The sequence below is a fragment of the Notolepis coatsorum genome (assembly GCF_963971535.1).
Source record: "Notolepis coatsorum genome assembly, chromosome: 8".
NCBI lineage: Eukaryota > Metazoa > Chordata > Actinopteri > Aulopiformes > Paralepididae > Notolepis > Notolepis coatsorum.
In genome coordinates, this window is record NC_140172.1 from 149,766,758 (window position 1) to 149,786,534 (window position 19,777).

The 19,777-nt window shown below is 39.6% G+C and overlaps 1 protein-coding gene across 4 annotated transcripts in view; it reads left to right on the forward strand.

Annotated features, from left to right (window-relative positions):
• mybbp1a (MYB binding protein (P160) 1a) overlaps positions 1-19,777 on the forward strand; it is a 47,851-nt gene that overhangs the window by 19,220 nt on the left and 8,854 nt on the right. For all 4 annotated transcript variants that reach the window (XR_014620034.1, XR_014620035.1, XR_014620036.1 and 1 more), the window contains exons 11-23: positions 372-497; positions 1,754-1,960; positions 5,241-5,349; positions 6,616-6,709; positions 7,914-8,074; positions 8,456-8,584; positions 8,899-9,036; positions 11,570-11,743; positions 12,520-12,677; positions 14,205-14,339; positions 15,240-15,333; positions 16,483-16,614; positions 16,973-17,041. Coding sequence is in view for 1 of the 4 variants with exons in the window: in XM_084320729.1 (XP_084176855.1) it covers positions 372-497; positions 1,754-1,960; positions 5,241-5,349; positions 6,616-6,709; positions 7,914-8,074; positions 8,456-8,584; positions 8,899-9,036; positions 11,570-11,743; positions 12,520-12,677; positions 14,205-14,339; positions 15,240-15,333; positions 16,483-16,614; positions 16,973-17,041 (1,726 nt within the window). In the remaining 3 variants the exon portion in view is untranslated. The remainder of the gene's footprint in view (positions 1-371; positions 498-1,753; positions 1,961-5,240; positions 5,350-6,615; positions 6,710-7,913; positions 8,075-8,455; positions 8,585-8,898; positions 9,037-11,569; positions 11,744-12,519; positions 12,678-14,204; positions 14,340-15,239; positions 15,334-16,482; positions 16,615-16,972; positions 17,042-19,777) is intronic.

Sequence of the window (19,777 nt, forward strand, 5' to 3'; positions counted from 1 at the left end):
CCGCATTTCACTGTATGCCCTAGTATGTATGTGACAAATAAACCTCTTGAATCTTAAATCCCTAGTCGGCGCTAAAACTCTAGTTTATAACTGTCTTGTTTAAACTGAATTTAGGCTGGTACTACACTACACCCCTGAATGTGTCTCAATAATATGACGCAAATTAGAAACCTTCCCATCACAGCTATACTTGTGTATTTATTGTTAGTTAACCACATTAATACTGCATCTTGGATATGAATAACACTCAATAGATATATGCCTTAATTACTGGCCTTTGTTTGTAAGGAAGCAGTGACTCCATACAGTAGATTATTCCCGACTGCTTATTTGTTTATTGTTTGGTTGTTTGTTTCTTGTTGCTGTTCCAGGTTTGTGTTCTTCCATGCATTCTTCAACGCTAGGAAGACCACACCTGACATCCCAGAGACGGAGGGAACGCTGTCCGAACCACTGGATGACAAGACCAGGGCTGTCCTCGTCAGCTCCTTCTTTGGGTGAGTTTAGCATATTTATACAACGGCATGCAAATTTTTCGATTCTGATTGGCTGAAACGGTCAACTTACACGTGGGTATTTTTCATAACCCACGCTCTTGGTCCCAGGACCCGCCCACAACTGCATCACTATCAATGCGCGTTCGTGGTTTTAGAAATGCAAGCAAGATGGCGGACAGTAAATGTTACGAAAGGATGATGGTGATAGGGTCATAAAGACTAAATGAAAAACGATTCTGTCACGGCGAATGTCTTAGTTGCTTAAACAATGTTGGATGATGCAATTGATGGGTCATGAGTCATTGTGGAACAAAATAAAAATTGCGTGAATTGATTGATTGATTGATTAATTGCAAAAAAAATATTATATATTTTTTTTACCTACTTTCTATAGAAGCAGCCTTGTTTCCAACTGGTTAAGTTTAGGCCCTCTTTCGAAGTTGGTTAAGGTTAGAGTTTGTCTTTAGAGCAGGGCGATAGACCACCAGCCCTGATTCCAAACTCTAACCTTAACCAAATTCGAAAGAGGGCCTAAACTTAACCAGTTGGAAACAAGGCGGACAGTAATAAAATTAGCAATCAATCAATCAATCAATTCAATAACCCACGCTCACTTAAAACAGCGCACCTCCCAGCTGCTTCTATAGAAAGTAGGTTAAAAAAAAAAAAAAAAAAAAAACTTATAGGGCAAAGAGAACTTTTTAAAATTTGTTTTACCTACTTTCTATAGAAGCATCTAAGAATGAAGTTCTATAGAAAGTAGGTTAAAAACTAAAGAAAAGTTGGATGTGTTAGTTTGTTGGATGTCTAGGTGAAAGACAGTTGGATGTCTTAGTTTGTTGGATGCCTAGTTGAAAGACAGTTGGATGTCTTAGTTGAGAGACAGTTGGATGTCTTAGTTTGTTGGATGTCCTACTGAGAACAGTTGGATGCACTTCCGAGCTGCTTCCACATGGAGGCAACTTCTCTTTTTTTTTTGTGGGAACTACTTTTTCTGGCGGATGGTTTTTTCAATAAATCTTCAATTAATGTGTGTTTATTGTATAGCAATAAGGTTGGATGAATGTGCCAGTTGTATAAAAGCCTTACACCACTTGTAGTCGTGGGTTGTGACAATTAGACCAGGCCAAGGGAGGTATTGGGCTTACTAGGCTTCAGGCTAAGAGATATTGGGCTTACTAGGCTTCAGGCCAAGGGAGGTATTCGGCTTACTAGGCTTCAGGGTTACATGCTGATCTAACCCCCACCTCCTCCAGGCTCCTGCAGCACATGCACCTGATGCCTGTACTGGGAGACCCAGCCGAGGAAACGGCCCCCAACCAGAGGCACGTCCACGGAGTGACGGCCGACGGCACCCTGTGGATCTACTGTGTGGTGCAGTACGCAGACGCCCTGCTCAACCAGCCGGCGTTCGCCCAGCAGACTAAGCCCCTCAGCCCCGAGCAGAGACAGACCTGGGACAGGTAGAAATACCAGAGTGTTTTCAAAGTATCTCGTGAACTCTCATCGTTTAACGTCAAGTGACGGGAGTTACCTGTGCAGCTGACATTTAGTTGTGCTTTTCTTCCCTTTTGCAAACGTTTATAACACGTCTGGGGGAAATTTGCAGGTTTTGTAAAGTAAGTTGCATATTAGGGTTACATTTCTCCAGACCTCTGCTGGCAGAGCCTGAGGTGAGACCAGCAATAGTAACCCCTGTAGTGGGAGATTCTTAATTTCCAAACTTCAATATGTCACTTCAGTCTCTACTTAAATTTTTTTGCTTTTAATGACTAGGGTTTGGTACCGTTCACATTTGACCGATACTGGTACCAGTTCCTGGAATTCGGTATCGGTACCCAACCCAATACTTTCAGTTGTAAAAAATGTGTCCAAACTTCTCAATTTCAACATCGTTATTTATTTAGAACTTTATGCTTAATGCTTATTTATGTACGGTCAAAAAGTTGTATTGCACCAAACGGATAATAGTGACCTCCTTCCAGCACGTTCAACAAAAGACTAATGACCGTGTGATTACTGCACAGTGCTGTACGTTGACACTAGGAGGCGCACTTCAGCAGGAAAGGTACACCTCTGCCAGTGATATTGTTTATCAAACAGTGTTGAACTTGAGTGCATAGTAGTATAGACTATATTAGCATAGTAGGTAATAATATAGGCAAGGTAGATGCCTTAGTAGCAGAGTGCATACTAGTAAAATACAGTAAAAGGTTAGTATTTATTCATTTTTCCATTTCAGATATTTCATTTCAACCTTTATTTAAAATCGTGAGCATTTGAGGTTTCCCTCATTTACAGAAACGACGATTGTACAGTACATAATAAAAACAATATTCACAGAAATTTAAACACCAGAGTAAAAAAATAAAAAACGTTTCAAAATAATTTAAAAAGATCAACTAAAACAGTTACAGGTAGTCACTAGGGCTGACCTTCGAAGCTTTTTTTGGCAATCGAAGCTTCGGGGCCGAGCTTCGATTTTAATTCGAAGCTTCGATTTTTTTTGTATCATATGTTGTGGGACTTGTACAGCACTTTCATAAACTTTGTTGTTTTTAAATGTGCTCTATAAATAAAGTGGGTTGGATTAATTAATTAAGTAGCCCCTTTCGTGACTGAGCCAACAAGGTTTCACTCGGCTGTGTGATTTAATTCAAGGTGGATCGCTGTTGTCGTTTGAACAACTTCAGATTTCATGGGAACTACCAATCCCCCAAATCAAGAATGTTTAAGATGAATGAAGTAAGATTTTGATTATTTGAAATATGGCCTGTGTAGACTAAACTATGCACAGAATTATGTCAGTCTACAAGGTCCGGATTCTACATGGTCCGGCAATGTAGACCTTGTAGACTCCACTACAGACCAATTATCAGTGAATGTTCATGCATTTTTAAGAAGGGCAACTTCCACAAAAAAACAAAGAACTCACCAAAACATCTCAGTAGCACCTTATCTAAATTTTATTTCCTATTTTGTTTATTCAACCCAGTATCTTTCTTTCTTATGTGTGGAATTCTACAAGGCATGTAGGTGTATATGTATTTGAGGATGATATCCTTCAAACAGGCAATAGTGATGATATAATTTGGGCAGTGCTGAGCTGGGTTAATTTCCTCCAGTGTATTTGTCCCCCGGCCCCACCCAATGGCCTCATGCGCACACACACACACACACACACACACACACACACACACACACACACACACACACATTTACATTTAGTCATTTAGCTGACGCTTTTATCCAAAGCGACTTACAAGTTCTGTACGACAAGACGGCAAGAAGGGTACAACTTTATCAGCTGAGTAACAATGTTTATCAAAGTGTTGCGTGTTACAGTGTAGGTTAGTTTATTAGGAAAAGTGCATGACAGTAAGGTTAGTCACGGTTAGATTTTTTTTTTTCTTTTTTTTATAAATCATTTCAGATAATGGTTGAAGAAGTGAGTCTTTAGTCGACGGCGAAAGATTGGACGGGATTCGGCTGTCCTAACTGGGATGGGTAGTTCTCACACACACACACGCACGCACGCACGCACGCACGCACGCACGCACACACACACACACAAATCGAAGTTAAAAAAAAAAAACTGAAAAAAAAATGTTTGAAAAAAAAATTACAATTTTTTTTTAAACTTCGATTTTTTTTTAATGTTCGAAGCTTGTGCCATCGAACGAAGCTTCGAAGCTTCGAAGTATTTAAGACAGCCCTAGTAGTCACACAATGGTCTGAAATCATACGTTTAAACATTCCAAGGGAAGGGAGAACCTCCAATTTCAGCAAGAGTTGAAGGACATTCCATGAGTTAGAGGCATCAAAGGAAAAGGCTGACTTCCCTAGCTCGGAACAAATTTGAGGAACCCTAAGAACCATCCAGTCATTCGATCAAGTTGAATAGATTCCAATCTAACAGTGAGGAGATATAAACAGGTATTGTATATATTGTCAGTGACGGAAAATTGGGCAGGTTTTGCCTGTCCTGACTGTGGACAGCTGAAACCCGCCCAATTTTCCACATGCATGTAAATATTAGGGCTGTCCCCGACTAAGGATTTGGATGGTCGACTAGGATTGGCCAAAATTTGCCGTTAGTCGACTATTGGTCGACTTTAAAATTTTTTTTTTATATAAATAAATATCATCATTCCATTTGGGCTGTGGAGGGTGCTTAATGTCTGAAGGAGTCGACTGAAGGCTTCTTGTCCTCTGCAAAAGCATGCAATTGGTCCACTGATGGATATATCTTGATATTTGTCTAGTCTAGTGTGTTCATTAGATGGGTGAAATCCTCTTTCAGTGCCTCTGTGCCTGTTTTCGTAGGCAGTTAGCCTCTGGTATGCGTGCCATTAGCGTTAGCCACGCTTCTAGGCCTCTTTTCTTTTGGAAAGAATGATAAAAAAAAATAATATATATATATATTTTTAAAAATTATATTCGACTAAGAGGTTGGCCAGTCGACTACGGCTCCTTTCGACCGATTAGTCGACTAATCGATTAATAGGGGTCAGCCCTAGTAAATATCAAACACAATAATACTTCGATATGAAAAAGTGTAAAAAAGAACAATTATATAAAGTCCACTGGCTTGTCTCTTACAACCACTTTCCTATCCCCACTTAACTCCAACCCACACATCAGACCAAAACTAAAACAATGTAAGCAGCCTAGAGGTTGCTGTTTGACGGCATTGCAGACTCTACCTTTAAGTTAACACAAAGTGTACACATGTCCCTCCAGTATGATGGAGTCGGTGGCCAATCTGATGAAGAAAGCCAAGAAAGGCCCCACGACGGAGATGCACGCTTTCCAGCAGCTGTTCCTGTTGACCGGCATCCACCTCTTCCAGGTATGTTTCCTTATTACAACTCAAGTTATTTAAATGTAACTAACTTCATATGATCATTTTAGAACCCATGACTTGTTGTAAAAATGTATTGTAATAATTGTCAAATAAACTAAACTCAACTAAAAAGGTTAATAGATACAAAAATAATAATAATAAATAAACAATGATATTAATAAAGAAAGTAAAATTTATTAATTAAAGGGGACATGCATTGCTATTCCTTGCACAATTTGGGCAACTTTACACAATTCCTGTGAGTCTATGGAAGACATGATGATTCCATGTGGCAAACAAAAAAAAATCTGAACATCTGTACGTTTTTTTTGAATTTTTTTTAAATGCATTGTTTTATATTTCTAATTAGGGATGCCCCGATCACGTTTTTTGCCACCGATACCGATCACAGATCGTCTTGAGCCATATCGGCCAATACCGATCGGATACCGATCGTTTTTGGTTTAAAAAAAAAATATATATATATATATATATATATATATATTTTTTTTTTAATAAAATATATATATTATATAATTATACTTGCAGTTGTATTATCTGCGAGACATCGCCACCACGCAACAAGTCGTGTGCTTGTTGTCATGTGTGTTTGTGTGTAAATGCTCCGACGAGGGAGAGAGAGAGGAGAGATGCGTCCCTGACACACATGCAGTCAAGTTTGTGTGTAAATGCTCCGACGAGGGAGAGAGAGAGAGGAGAGATGCGCCCCCGACACACATGCAGTCAAGTTTGTGTGTAAATGCTCCGACAAGGGAGAGAGATGGCGCACACACGTTTTTACACACACTTCTGCACGGTCCCGACGGTCCCCCTCTCTCTCTCCCTCTCTATCTCTCTCTCTCTCTCTCTCTATCTCTCTCTCTCCCTCTCGCTCGCTCGTTCTCTTCCTCTCTGTCAAAACCCGTTTGAGGAAGTGTCGGGTTACACTATGCACTACAACCATAGAGGGGGCGTTACTGCAAATCAGTACCTTATTCACGTCAGCAATACCGTCAAATCAGAACAGCTTAGTTGAGTGAGGGAAGATCTCGTGAACTCGAGACTAGACTGATGAGTCAATATGATAATTAACGACACTGATATAATCCCCAATTGCTAGGAAACAATGCTAAACACTGGAAAAGGCCATTTATAATGCATGGGACCTTTAATAAAATTAACACTGGTAATGAGTATTTACATGCTTCCCCTCCACAAGACACTGAGGGACAAATGACTAAACGTAAATAACTTTGTATGTTGAACACGAAGGCCCCAGAGGAGCTGTTGGTCCAGATGAACGACCTCCAGAACTGTCTGGACAAAGCCATGGAGAAGTCCAAGAAGAAGAAGAAGAAACAAGATGGTAAAGATAAAACACAAACTTTTAAGGAGATGGCGTTTATTCTTTTTATTCTCTAAGCTCTTGTTACTGTGTGTGTGTGTGAATGAATCAATGAATGACATTTTTTTTTTCGTGTCATGTCCGGCGACGACCCATCCGTTGTCGCCAAAAACAATAATTGAATATAATGTTCACTTCCCAAGGTTTGTAAGCTACACCAAATAAATACATCACATACTGTATATCTTTTCGTACGTTTATCCCAAGCTTTCTCTAAATATTCTGCAAGTGCAAATACCCTGTGATCAAGAATCCATTTTAGTCTTTCTGCATCACTCAACCACATTAACTCAAGGTTTTTACACCTGTCGAGTAACTTTTGACTAAGGCTGAGACGATATGCCATTTGGAAGGATCGATAAATCGGGACAAAATTATCGATAAACATCGATATTTTTATTAGTATGTTTATATATATATATTTTTTTTATTATTATTTAAACGACAAATTTATGTTTATTTTGCAGCAATTCTGTGTCGTTGCCGCCATCTTTAGTGTTACAGATTTCCCCATTGAAAACTACCACAATGATCCTTCTGTGGTCTCTGGATGTGATGGCGGAGTGCACTGCATATTGAATGCACAGTGCAGAGTTGCAATTCAACTGAATTGACATGAAATGGGGATGTTTTAATTAAAACATGCCACAAGACCTAGTATTTTAGTATAGTATATAGTATTAAAAAATAAAAACACATGCAAAAAAATCGATAATTATGTGGTCTCAGCCTTACTTTTGACGCAACTCATAATATAATGGACAATAAAACATCAAATGAAACTCATTCTCAATATCAATATTACAGTAAATACTAGGGATGTTCAATATTGGCTTTTCTACCTATATCCAATATACCGATATTGTCCAACTCTTAATTTCCGATACCGATATCAACCGATACCGATATATGCGGGGTATATATATAAATAAATAAATTATTTGTTGGATACCGATCATTTCCGATATTACATTTTAATGCCAATATCGGCCGATAATATCGGACATCCCTAGTAAATACAGATCCACTCTTCTTCTGTGAACACACTGTGTTGAGGAGTCTCTATTGTTCTTCCGTTCTCTTCTTATTTATATTTGCTTTGCTCTGGCGCTTGTATGAAATATCTAGATGTTTTCTCTCCTCCGACCTCCCCTCCTCTCCACAGCTACAGAGGACGCAGAGGAGCCCCACTGGGCCGAGGTGGTGGTCGACATCCTGCTGTCTCTGCTGGCGCAGCCGAGCCGCCACATCCGCCACGTCTGCAAGACGGTGTTCGCCAGCATCTGCCCTCACGTCACGGCCAGGGCCCTCACTGCCATCCTGGACGTAAGTGACACACTGCTAAGGCCCTTAATACCATCCTGGATGTAAGTGACACATTACTACCGCTTTTAATACTATCCTTGGACGCAAGTCACACTACTAGGATCCTTCAAATACATTACTGTGGGAATATCAGTGGGTTGCTTGTTTTAGCAACATCTAGGTTAACGATAAATGCGTATAGTTTTGTGTTTAATCCAATCCACAGTATTGGCCAGGATATGAAATGGCCTCGATTATAAGACTGCTTTATTGATCACCACACAAAGACGGCACACAGACGGACATTAGACGATACAACAAACATAACATAATACAACATATAAGCTATGGACACCAAACGTGTACGTCTGAAGTGTATCTGATGAATGCTGTGTTTTGTAGGTTCTGGACCCAGACCAGGATGACGAGGATGGTGCCATGGTGGTCACAGATGACAAGGACGACAAACCCAAGAAGAAGAAGGAGAAGAAGACGAAGAAAGCAGAGGATGACCAAGATGAAGAGATGGAGGTCAGTTCTTGGGTTTTGATTCTCGCCTTTTAATGAACTGAAATACTTTCGAAACATTGGAAATAAACGTTGCTTATCAACAACAACAATTAATTAACCCTCTAAAGCCGAGAATTACTTATTTATAATTTATACAGTACATGTCTTATGTGTCTACAATACAGAGGTGTGTATACATACCGGTATTTGATTTCTACTTAGTTTTGTGTTTGAACTTACAAAACAGTTGGTCCTGCCTGCCTGAGGCCTCACAACATATCTTTGCCATAAGGTCGTATGCTAATCTCAATCTTACCTGTGATTGGCTCTCCCAGGAGGAGGAGGAGTCTGACAGCTCGGACGATGACTCGGATGAAGAGGAGCCAATGGAGAAGGACGACGACGATGACGAGGTGGTGGATGAGAAGTTCCGCCTGGAACTGTCTAAGGTCCTACAGAAAGAAAACGCCTTGGTAGGTTTGTTTGAGAAACGATAGACACACAGAAATGATAAAGACACACAAATGATTTGATTTGATGTTTATTTGCGAAGGGACAGTGAATTTATTAGAACAATGTATTACAAAACAAAAGCTCCATCCGTTGTTCCTTAACACATTGGACACCAAAAACGAGTATACTCGTTATTGCCCGCCATGCGTTGTGCGCCAGAAACGAGTTAACTCGTTTTTGGGATCAATATTTAATTTTTTCGCCATTGCATTCATAATTCATCCAGCCTCCCTCCGGGACGCGTCAACATTTTAGGCAACCAACTTGTGTTCAGCATTTCTCTGATTGGCCACGACGCCCATGTGACCGCGGCAGCGCGAGACAGCGGCAGTGCGGAAATAGGCTGCATTCTATTGCCATGCTCTGCGACAAACTCTAACCTTAACCAACTCCGAAACAGCGCCTAAACTTAACCCTAACCTTAACCAACTCCGAAAGAATATTGCCATGCTCTAAGACAAACTCTAACCTTAACCAACTCCGAAACAGCGCCTAAACTTAACCCTAACCAACTCCGAAAGAATATTGCCATGCTCTAAGACAAACTCTAACCTTAACCAACTCCGAAACAGCGCCTAAACTTAACCCTAACCATAACCAACTCCGAAACAATGCCTAAACTTAACCCTAACCTTAACCAACTCCGAAACAATGCCTAAACTTAACCGGCGAAAGAATGCACGTTAAAAAAAAATTGAAGGGATTCGAACTTGTCACCAACGCACCGCAGGATCCACAGCAAGGCGGCGAACCAGTTGAGCTAACCGTCGATGTTAAAAGAGGGCGGATTACGGCTGCATAATGCCGCGGCAGAGCGGCTCCGCTCTGCCGCTGCCGCAGGGGCGTGGCTAGACACAAGCTGGTTGCCTAAAATGATTAAGCCTCCGGAACTGCAGTTGGACCCTGTCTGATATTGCAACGCCTCAATACCGCTGCCTGGTGGATGTCGGGCGAGTTACACTCCAAGCCAAACCGGAAGTGGCGCTCGGTGCCCTTTCCTTCACGCATGATGAAGCATAATGTATACCGATCATATACATTTGAATTTTTTAATATAGCGTGTATAGGAAAGAAACGCCAATCGATAATCTATCATATGCGTCAGGGCCTATAACTCACGTTTTAGGAATTACTGCAGAAAACCTTAAAAACATACTTATATTCTCGACGGTATTAACACGACAATGTATGAATGAAAAAATATAACGTTCCCACATCCGGAACGATAGATACCCGATGTTGAATGGGCCATAGTAATGTCGATATAGCAATAATATTTAAAAAGTTATAGCCCTGCAAAGAATGTAAACATCTCCATAGGGTTACAGCACTGGCAGACTGGGCATAAGGATGGGCACACAAGAGATTTTACCTGGAATCATAAACCATCTAAAACATATAACAGCAATGACAGTAGTACAAATACATGTGTACAACAAATCACAATAACACTTTTAATACATAATATTTTACAATTTTAATAAGAAAGACTAACAGAAATGATAAAGACACACATATTTGATCAAGACACAGAAATGATAAAGACACACAGAATTGATAAAGACACAGATTTGATAAAGACACAGATATGATAAAGACACACAGATTTGATAAAGACACAGAAATGATAAAGACACAGATTTTATAAAGACACACAGATTTTATAAAGACACAGACATGATAAAGACACAGATTTGATAAAGACACACAGAAATGATAAAGACACGGATTTGATAAAGACACACAGACATGATGAAGACACAGAAATGATAAAGACACTGATTTGATAAAGACACAGAAATGATAAAGACACTGATTTGATAAAGACACAGAAATGATAAAGACACTGATTTGATAAAGACACAGAAATGATAAAGACACTGATTTGATAAAGACACAGAAATTATAAAGACACAGAAATGATAAAGACACTGATTTGATAAAGACACAGAAATTATAAAGACACAGAAATTATTAGAAAGACAGAAATGATAAGAATGATGCTCATGCTCTTACATTATGTTGTGCTCAGGTTGGGTTCCTTTGGTGGGAACAGGGTGGAAAGGAACCCAACCTGAGCACGGCATAAGCACAAAACGGCCGCTGTGTGATTATGGTCAACGTCCAATAGGTACTGGATCAAAACAATACCTTGCAGAGTTGAACCGAGAGATCTGCACAAAAAGAGCTTTTAGCACAAGGCGCTTCCTCAGACTTCCTCATCATTTACTCAACTATGGATCTGGCAGTATCAAAAACACCATGCGTACATCCACCTGTCAAAATAAAACTAGGGCTGGGGATCGGTATTTTGATTTCCATTCACAAGGTCCTGATTCGATATTGATTCAATTAGGCTTAATGGCGCTTGTTTGAGGGGGCACACTCTTACACACACCACGAACGTCACATCACTTTTGTGACACATTAAATATATATTATTATTGTTTGTGTGAAAATAACAAATAACTCTGCCTGGACCCGCCCTCCCAGGCCACGGAGGAGGACCCCAGCGATGACGAAGACCTGGACGACGAGGCCATGATGAAGCTGGACAGCGGCCTGGCGGCTCTGTTCTCCGAGCAGCAGAAGAAGACGCAGGCCAAGAAGGACGAGAAGACGCGGCTCCAGAAAGAGAAGGCACTGGTCCGAGACTTCAAGATCAAGGTACCCTGCTGCAGCGCTTTTCTATTGGTTTCTATTTAGATCAAGGTGCCCTGCTGGAGCGCTTTTCTATTCGTTTCTATTTAGATCAAGGTGCCCTGCTGCAGCGCTTTTCTATTGGTTTCTATTTAGATCAAGGTGCCCTGCTGCAGCGCTTTTCTATTTGTTTCTATTTAGATCAAGGTGCCCTACTGGAGCGCTTTTCTATTAGTTCAGATTCAGATTCCGTTATTAAGCCATTTGTGTGAAACACATTGGTATTTTTTGCAGCATTACAGTTTCTATTTAGATCAAGGTGCCCTGCTGGGGCGGCAGCGCGTTTCTATTAGTTACTTTCTATTTATTTTGACTCGTAATTAGCTGTTGAGTTCTGCTCCGGGTCAGTTTCATGGAAGCAGCGATACGACATCACTTCGATACGACATCACTTCCACAGCTCCTAGCTGGCTCAGTTTTAAAGCTCGAGCAAAAATAGCGGTATCGTTGGATTGATCATGATTCAATTATGCTCTAAAAAGGTGGTTTGATGTTGGATTTTCTGTTCTTTTTTGTGCTTATTCCAAGTTATTTGTACAGTATGTGTTTGAGTATTATGGTCCTCATTCCAATCTCTTTTCCAAATTTGGCGCTTCCATTCGAACTAATGGATTGGTCGACAAAGTGCTTTGACTAATACTAGTCGACTAAGTGGAGCACTGATGTCTTCTCCCCCCTGTATTAATCACCATTCCGAAGGCTGCGTGACTAGAGGTGTTATTATTAACTATTGTAACTCGCAGGTGTTGGACCTGGTGGAGGTGTTCCTGGCTAAGCAGGGCAGTAGCCCCCTGGTGCTGGGCATGGTGGAGCCTCTTCTCACGGTCATAGAGAGGGGAATGAGCTCCGACAGCGACCAGCAGGAGCAGCAATTTCTCCGCAAGACCGCAGACATCTTCAGGTAAGGACACGCCGGCTGGACCCCCATTCACATAGTTTTAGTCCCCTCTGTCCTTGCTCTCTTAGCCCCCCAACTCTTAGCTCCTAGCCCCTCTGGGAATGCCCTTTGAAGTTCAAGTTTCTTTATTAGTTGTCATAAAAAAAATACAGAATACTTTTTTATGTTATGAGCCCCTGGGAGTGTGCTAGATAAAAAATACTTAGATAAAAAGAAAGTCAAAAGTACGTAAGCAAAAAGTGTTCAGTCAATATACATATGTACAATATACAATACAGAGTAAAAAAGAGTAACGGTTAGTTACAGTACAATACAGTATACAGTACAATGCAGAAATGGGATGAGGTACAACTTAGGTAAGGTGCAATGAGGTATGAATTGTAGTGCAAATCTCTTTACCAATAAATATAAAGTGTGTTAAAGTGAGTAAAGTAGGTGCTACGGTGAGTGTTTATTTAAAGTGAGTGTGTGCGTGTGGATGTGTGTGCTGTGAGTGCATTTGATGGTTTGTTACATAGTGTTATTGTCATTGAGCATCCTGATGGCCTGGGGATAGAAGCTCCTTCTGAGTCTCTCTGTGCCGGCCATGAGACTCCGGTATCGCTTGCCTGACCGCAGCAGTTCAAAGGGGCAGTTGTTTGGGTGACTTTGAACCAGGATATTGTTTTTCTCACATGACAAATTTCCGTCCAATCCATACACTACAGTAGACCCTCAACCCCCGAGGCACCAGATATGAAATCCCAAAGACGGCATTACACATAATATTTAGGTTTAAGTACAATATCATGTTCTATCCTGTTCTATCCTGTTTCACTTCATTTTTGTTCTCACCCAGGAGTTTGTTTGGAAAAGATAACATTCTTTATTCATAAATAACTGCACTTCCAGTGGTCACAGTAAACCTTTTTAAGTTCAAAGGGGAATTCCATTTCCATTTTATTTCATGTTGTTATTCTACAAAGGTAGTCTTTCTGCACAGTCATGCCTTTTACACATATACATATATTGAATATATGTATATATGTATGTGGTTACATATGTGTAAAAGGTACACAAATTCAACAACAACTGCATGGCATGATGGCAGACGCGGCCATGAAGAGAGTGATTTGCACTCGGCAGTTTAAAAAGCCCAGTTTGGAAATACACTAGAAGGCAAACTTGTGGAATCTCGAGACAATCTCAGAAGTTGTATGTAAGCTATGTAAGCTACAGCTCGACTGCCATTCTTTTCTTTTTACGCTAACACTAGCTAGCGTCAACAATGTAATGTATGTGTTCAAATATTCCTTAGGGCTGTCAAGATTGTCAATTAATTATTGGCACATTTTTCAGCTCAAGGATTAGACCTACATTTCATTTTCACTCTGCTAAATGAAAGTGACGACGCGTGTCTCTTGTCCGTCATGCAGCGCATTTAGGCAGAGTGTATGTTTATTTTTATTGATTTTTTTAATGTAGAATATTCATTGACTAATATATATATGAATTATATGTACCATAACATCCACGTCTGTCCTCTCCCAGTAACCAGCTGTGCAGGGCGAAGCTGTACTGTAGGACTGTAGACGACAGGCAGGCAGAGCTCCACGACCTGCTGGAGAAACTGATGACCAAAGCCCAGAAACAGCCCGACTCCTCGGTCTCCCTCTACTTCTTCAGGTTAGTGTTAGATTTATTTATTTGTTTGTTTGTTTGTTTGTTTCTTCTTCTTGCAAGAGTCTGAAGTGCAAAATCTGCATGAGGACTGGGCAATATGGAAGAACTTATTAAACTTAACGTATTAAAATAATCCAGGGCTATCCTCCGCTCAAGAAGTTCTTAGTCGATTAATAGTCCATGAATTGATTAGGACTATTTCATTTCCATTTAATTTCAAACCTTTATTTCAACTTGTGAGACCACTGAGGTTACCCTCATTTACAGTGACGATAAGCTTACAAAACAAAGACACAGTTATCGGCAGCAACAGTGTTGAGCTTACCAAGAAGGTCTTTAGAAATAAACAAATGGCAATGATAGTTACGCCTTTCAACCAGACAAGGCCATCCAACCTTTTCATAAAGGACACAGTGGTGGGTGTCATACCTATCACCAGTAATAAATCTGAAGGCAGAATGATAGACAAGAGTCCAGGGGTTTAAAACCTCTTAACAGGTGGGGTACCGTGCACGGGCCGATGTGCCCGTGCGCGGAACGCACGCAAGTCACAGCACTTTGTGAACATATAATATACCATTCGAAAGATCTATTTGTTGCTGTTCGAACACCACCTCACTCGACCAAATCCGTGCCTCGGTTCTCGAGTTACATGACGTTATGTCAGGCAATGGTCATCATGACACGCTGCCCGTAAAAAAAGACGCTCGCCTGACAGATCGTCATGTAACTCGAGAACTGAGGCACGGATCTTTCGAACGGTATATTATATGTTTGGCGGAAAATGCAGCCCGAGCCGCTAGACGCTCGCAAAGTGCTGTGACTTGTGAGCAAGTGCGCGCAGAGACGTATACGTCCCGGTGCCCGCTATGAGGTTAATGTGACCACTCTGTCCTCTTCCAGTGCATGTCTATATCTGGTGAAGATCCTGAGGGGACGTGTTCCCACAGCGGAGACCAAAGACGGCAAGACGCAAGAGACGGCTGCTGCAGTGGATGTGAGTCTTCATACCTTCCTTCACTAACGTGTCACTCAAAGGGGGCACAGTAATAATGATTCAGTACCTAGGAATTAGATGATGTTAAACAATTTATTAACCATTTTAGTTACTCAAGTCTCAGACCTGATGTCCTTCCAGACAAACACAAAGCCCCACATAGACGCGCCGTGCTACGATGTGGCAAATGTCTTAGAAATGTGGATCCCTACCGTGTGAATAATGTGTGATATCTCTGTTATGTTTCAGTTGAATAATGTGATTTCTCTGTTATGTTTTAGTTGAATAATGTGATATATGTTAAGTCTCTGTTGAATATTATCTCGTTATGTTTCAGTTTAATAATGTGATATCTCTGTAATATTTCAGTTGAATAATGTGATACCTGTTATATTTCAGTTTAATAATGTGATCTTTCTGTTATGTTTCAGTTGAATAATGTGATCTTTCTGTTATGTTTCAGTTTAATAATGTGATACCTCTGTTATGTTTCAGTTGAATAATGTGATACCTCTGTTATGTTTCAGTTGAATAATGTGATCTTTCTGTTATATTTCAGTTGAATAATGTGATCTTTCTGTTATGTTTCAGTAGAATAATGTGGTCTCTGTTATGTTTCAGTTTAATAATGTCATCTCTCTGTTATGTTTCAGTTGAATAATGTGATCTCTGTTATGTTTCAGTAGAATAATGTGATATTTCTGTTATGTTTCAGTAGAATAATGTGGTCTCTGTTATGTTTCAGTTTAATAATGTCATCTCTGTTATGTTTCAGTTTAATAATGACATCTGTTATGTTTCAGTTGAATAATGTGATCTCTCTGTTATGTTTCAGTTGAATAATGTGATCTCTGTTATGTTTCAGTTGAATAATGTGATCTCTCTGTTATGTTTCAGTAGAATGATGTGATCTCTGTTATGTTTCAGTAGAATAATGTGGTCTCTGTTATGTTTCAGTTTAATAATGTCATCTCTCTGTTATGTTTCAGTTGAATAATGTGATACCTCTGTTATGTTTCAGTTGAATAATGTAATCTTTCTGTTATGTTTCAGTTTAATAATGTCATCTCTCTGTTATGTTTCAGTTGAATAATGTCATCTCTCTGTTATGTTTCAGTTGAATAATGTGATCTCTCTGTTATGTTTCAGTTGAAGTTCATGGGGAATGTGGACGTGGATCGGGTGACGGCCATCTTTAAAAGCGCTCTGAGCTTCTTCATGAGCAGGAGGAAGAGCCCGCTGACCGGACAGATGTTCAACGACCTCTTCGTCAGATTCCCTGTAAGGACGGCATGCTCCATGTTGTTAGTGCTGTAACACAATACAGCAGTTTGGATCAATTACTTAGAAACCCAAAACTAATATCTTGATGCCAAGAACCACGTGTAACATCTAACATGTCATAAATCACAGCGAAGTGACTTGATTTGGGGGAGAAAATGCATTATATCTCAAACTGATCTGGTCTGAAGTCAATGCTGTTCAGTAAAAGTGATCAATACTGCTGTATTGGCCGATGCTAAAGGTTTAGGAAGAATTGGCATCGCCAGTAAGAATATCGGTGCATCCTGGTATATAATGGTGTTATAGCATATAGCATATCAGTCATATTTCACTTTCCTTGTGTTTTCCATTCCAGGTGCTGTGTGTTAACCTGCTGGAGACCGCAGTGGAGAACATCACCGCTGGAGTCAGAGAGCACCAGCAGGTAACCTAACCGCAGAACACTCTTAACTACATATGACTGGTTAGTTAGAGAACACTCTTAACTACATATGACTGGTTAGTTAGAGAACATTGTACATATGTCTATACTGAACACTGTGACCTCATTTTTTTACTTCTAATTTACATACTATACTATGTTATTTTATTTCATACTTATCTTGTCTTGCACAGTCTCTGGAGCGTAACAGTAAGAAGCATTTTGTATAAAAGTATTCTGTACTTCTGTATGACAACTATTAAAGAAACTTGAAACTTGAACACTCTTAACTACATATGACTGGTTAGTTAGAGCAGTGGTTCCCAAAGTCGGGGTCGCGACCCAAAGGTGGGCCGCGAGCAGCCACGTTTGGGCCGCGAGATGATTTAAAAAAAAATAAAAAAATATATATTTTTTATTTTTTTATTTAAATTTTTTTTGTCAGGCCACTGAACTTAGAAGCAGGCCAGGACCGTGTTTCTAGTTGTATTCTAAAATTCTATTCTATTGTATTCTAAAATGTGACTATATGGTTTTATATTAACTTAATAAATAAACAAAAACGAAAAATCTACTTATTTCAACGAACATTTCAAACTAAATAACAGATTATGCACATAAAACGCTGAAAACAACCGAAGCAACAATAGTATTTTAATGAGGCTATTATTATTATCATTATTATTTTGCAACAAGTTAGCCCTCTCATAAATAGCACATATAAATGAATAACTAACTTGAACTAACTTAATAGGATTGAAGTGATATTTGGCTTAAAAAATCGGTCACCTGACAAAAAAAAAAAAAAAAAAAAAACAGACGATGTGCATTGGGCCGCGGCTCTCTGACGCCTTATTTTCTGGGCCCCGGCCTGAAAAGTTTGGGAACCCCTGAGTTAGAGAACACTCTTAACTACATATGACTGGTTAGTTAGAGAACACTCTTAACTACATATGACTGGTTAGTTAGAGAACACTCTTAACTAGATATGACTGGTTAGTTAGAGAACACTCTAGTCTTAACTACATATGACTGGTTAGTTAGAGAACACTCTTAACTACATATGACTGGTTAGTTAGAGAACACTCTTAACTACATATGACTGGTTAGTTAGAGAACACGCTTAACTAGATATGACTGGTTAGTTAGAGAACACTCTAGTCTTAACTACATATGACTGGTTAGTTAGAGAACACTCTTAACTAGATATGACTGGTTAGTTAGAGAACACTCTTAACTACATATGACTGGTTAGTTAGAGAACACTCTTAACTAGATATGACTGGTTAGTTAGAGAACACTCTTAACTGCATATGACTGGTTAGTTAGAGAACACTCTTAACTAGATATGACTGGTTAGTTAGAGAACACTCTTAACTACATATGACTGGTTAGTTAGAGAACACTCTTAAATGACTGGTTAGTTAGAGAACACTCTTAACTACATATGACTGGTTAGTTAGAGCAGTGGTTCCCAAAGTCGGGGTCGCGACCCAAAGGTGGGCCGCGAGCAGCCACGGGAGGGCCGCGAGATGATTTCCAGAGAAGAAAAAAAAATGTGTTTGCCACTGAACTTAGAAGCAGGCCAGGACAGTGTTTCTAGTTGTATTCTAAAATTCTATTCTATTGTATTCTAAAATGTGACTATATGGTTTTATATTAACTTAATAAATAAACAAAAACGAAAAATCTACTTATTTCAACGAACATTTCAAACTAAATAACAGATTATGCACATAAAACGCTGAAAACAACAGAAGCAACAATAGTATTTTAATGAGGCTATTATTATTATCATTATTATTTTGCAACAAGTTAGCCCTCTCATAAATAGCACATATAAATGAATAACTAACTTGAACTAACTTAATAGGATTGAAGTGATATTTGGCTTAAAAAATCGGTCGCCTGGCAAAAAAAAAAGAAAAAAAAAAGCCTGACGATGTGCATTGGGCCGCGGCTCTCTGACGCCTTATTTTCTGGGTCCCGGCCTGAAAAGTTTTGGAACCCCTGAGTTAGAGAACACTCTTAACTAGATATGACTGGTTAGTCATAGACCACCAACAGGTAACCATAGTCCACTCTTAAATAGATATGATTAGGGAGGGGCTATATGGATAATATATATATATATCTTTGAAATAATCGAATACAATTTATTTGTAAGGCCCGACAACACACGTTAATGTCCCCATGGGCCGGACACGTCTTCTTTAAACAAGTCAAGAAGAAACATCACAATAAATCAAGAACAAAACAAAAACACCATAAAGTCCAAAAGATGTAGAATAAATAAAATAAATGAATGCAACACTCCCAGACATACCCCACGCTAAGGTAAGGAAAAACTCACTAAAACCTAGCAATAGGGAAAAATGCACCACAGGCAATGTGGAGGAGAGAAACCTTAGAAGGGCCGTTAGATGTCGGTGATATTAGTGTTGCAATAAAACAGGCTAAACAGTTGGTAAGCATGCACTCATAAGTAAAACAATATTTGACAGTATTTGGTTATCCCAGTAAAAATCTGTGTTAAATGTTCCTGTAACAGTTGCCATGGTGATGCTTCATTCAGTGCAATGTGCAATTCCTATGTACATTGGATTAAATTACATATATGTATATCATTGATGACGATATTGTAAAACATACACCTTAGTATAATACATACTATACCCTGACCATGCTGTGTTTTTAACATGACCATCCAAAAACATGCAAGAATCCCTGGTCTGTCTA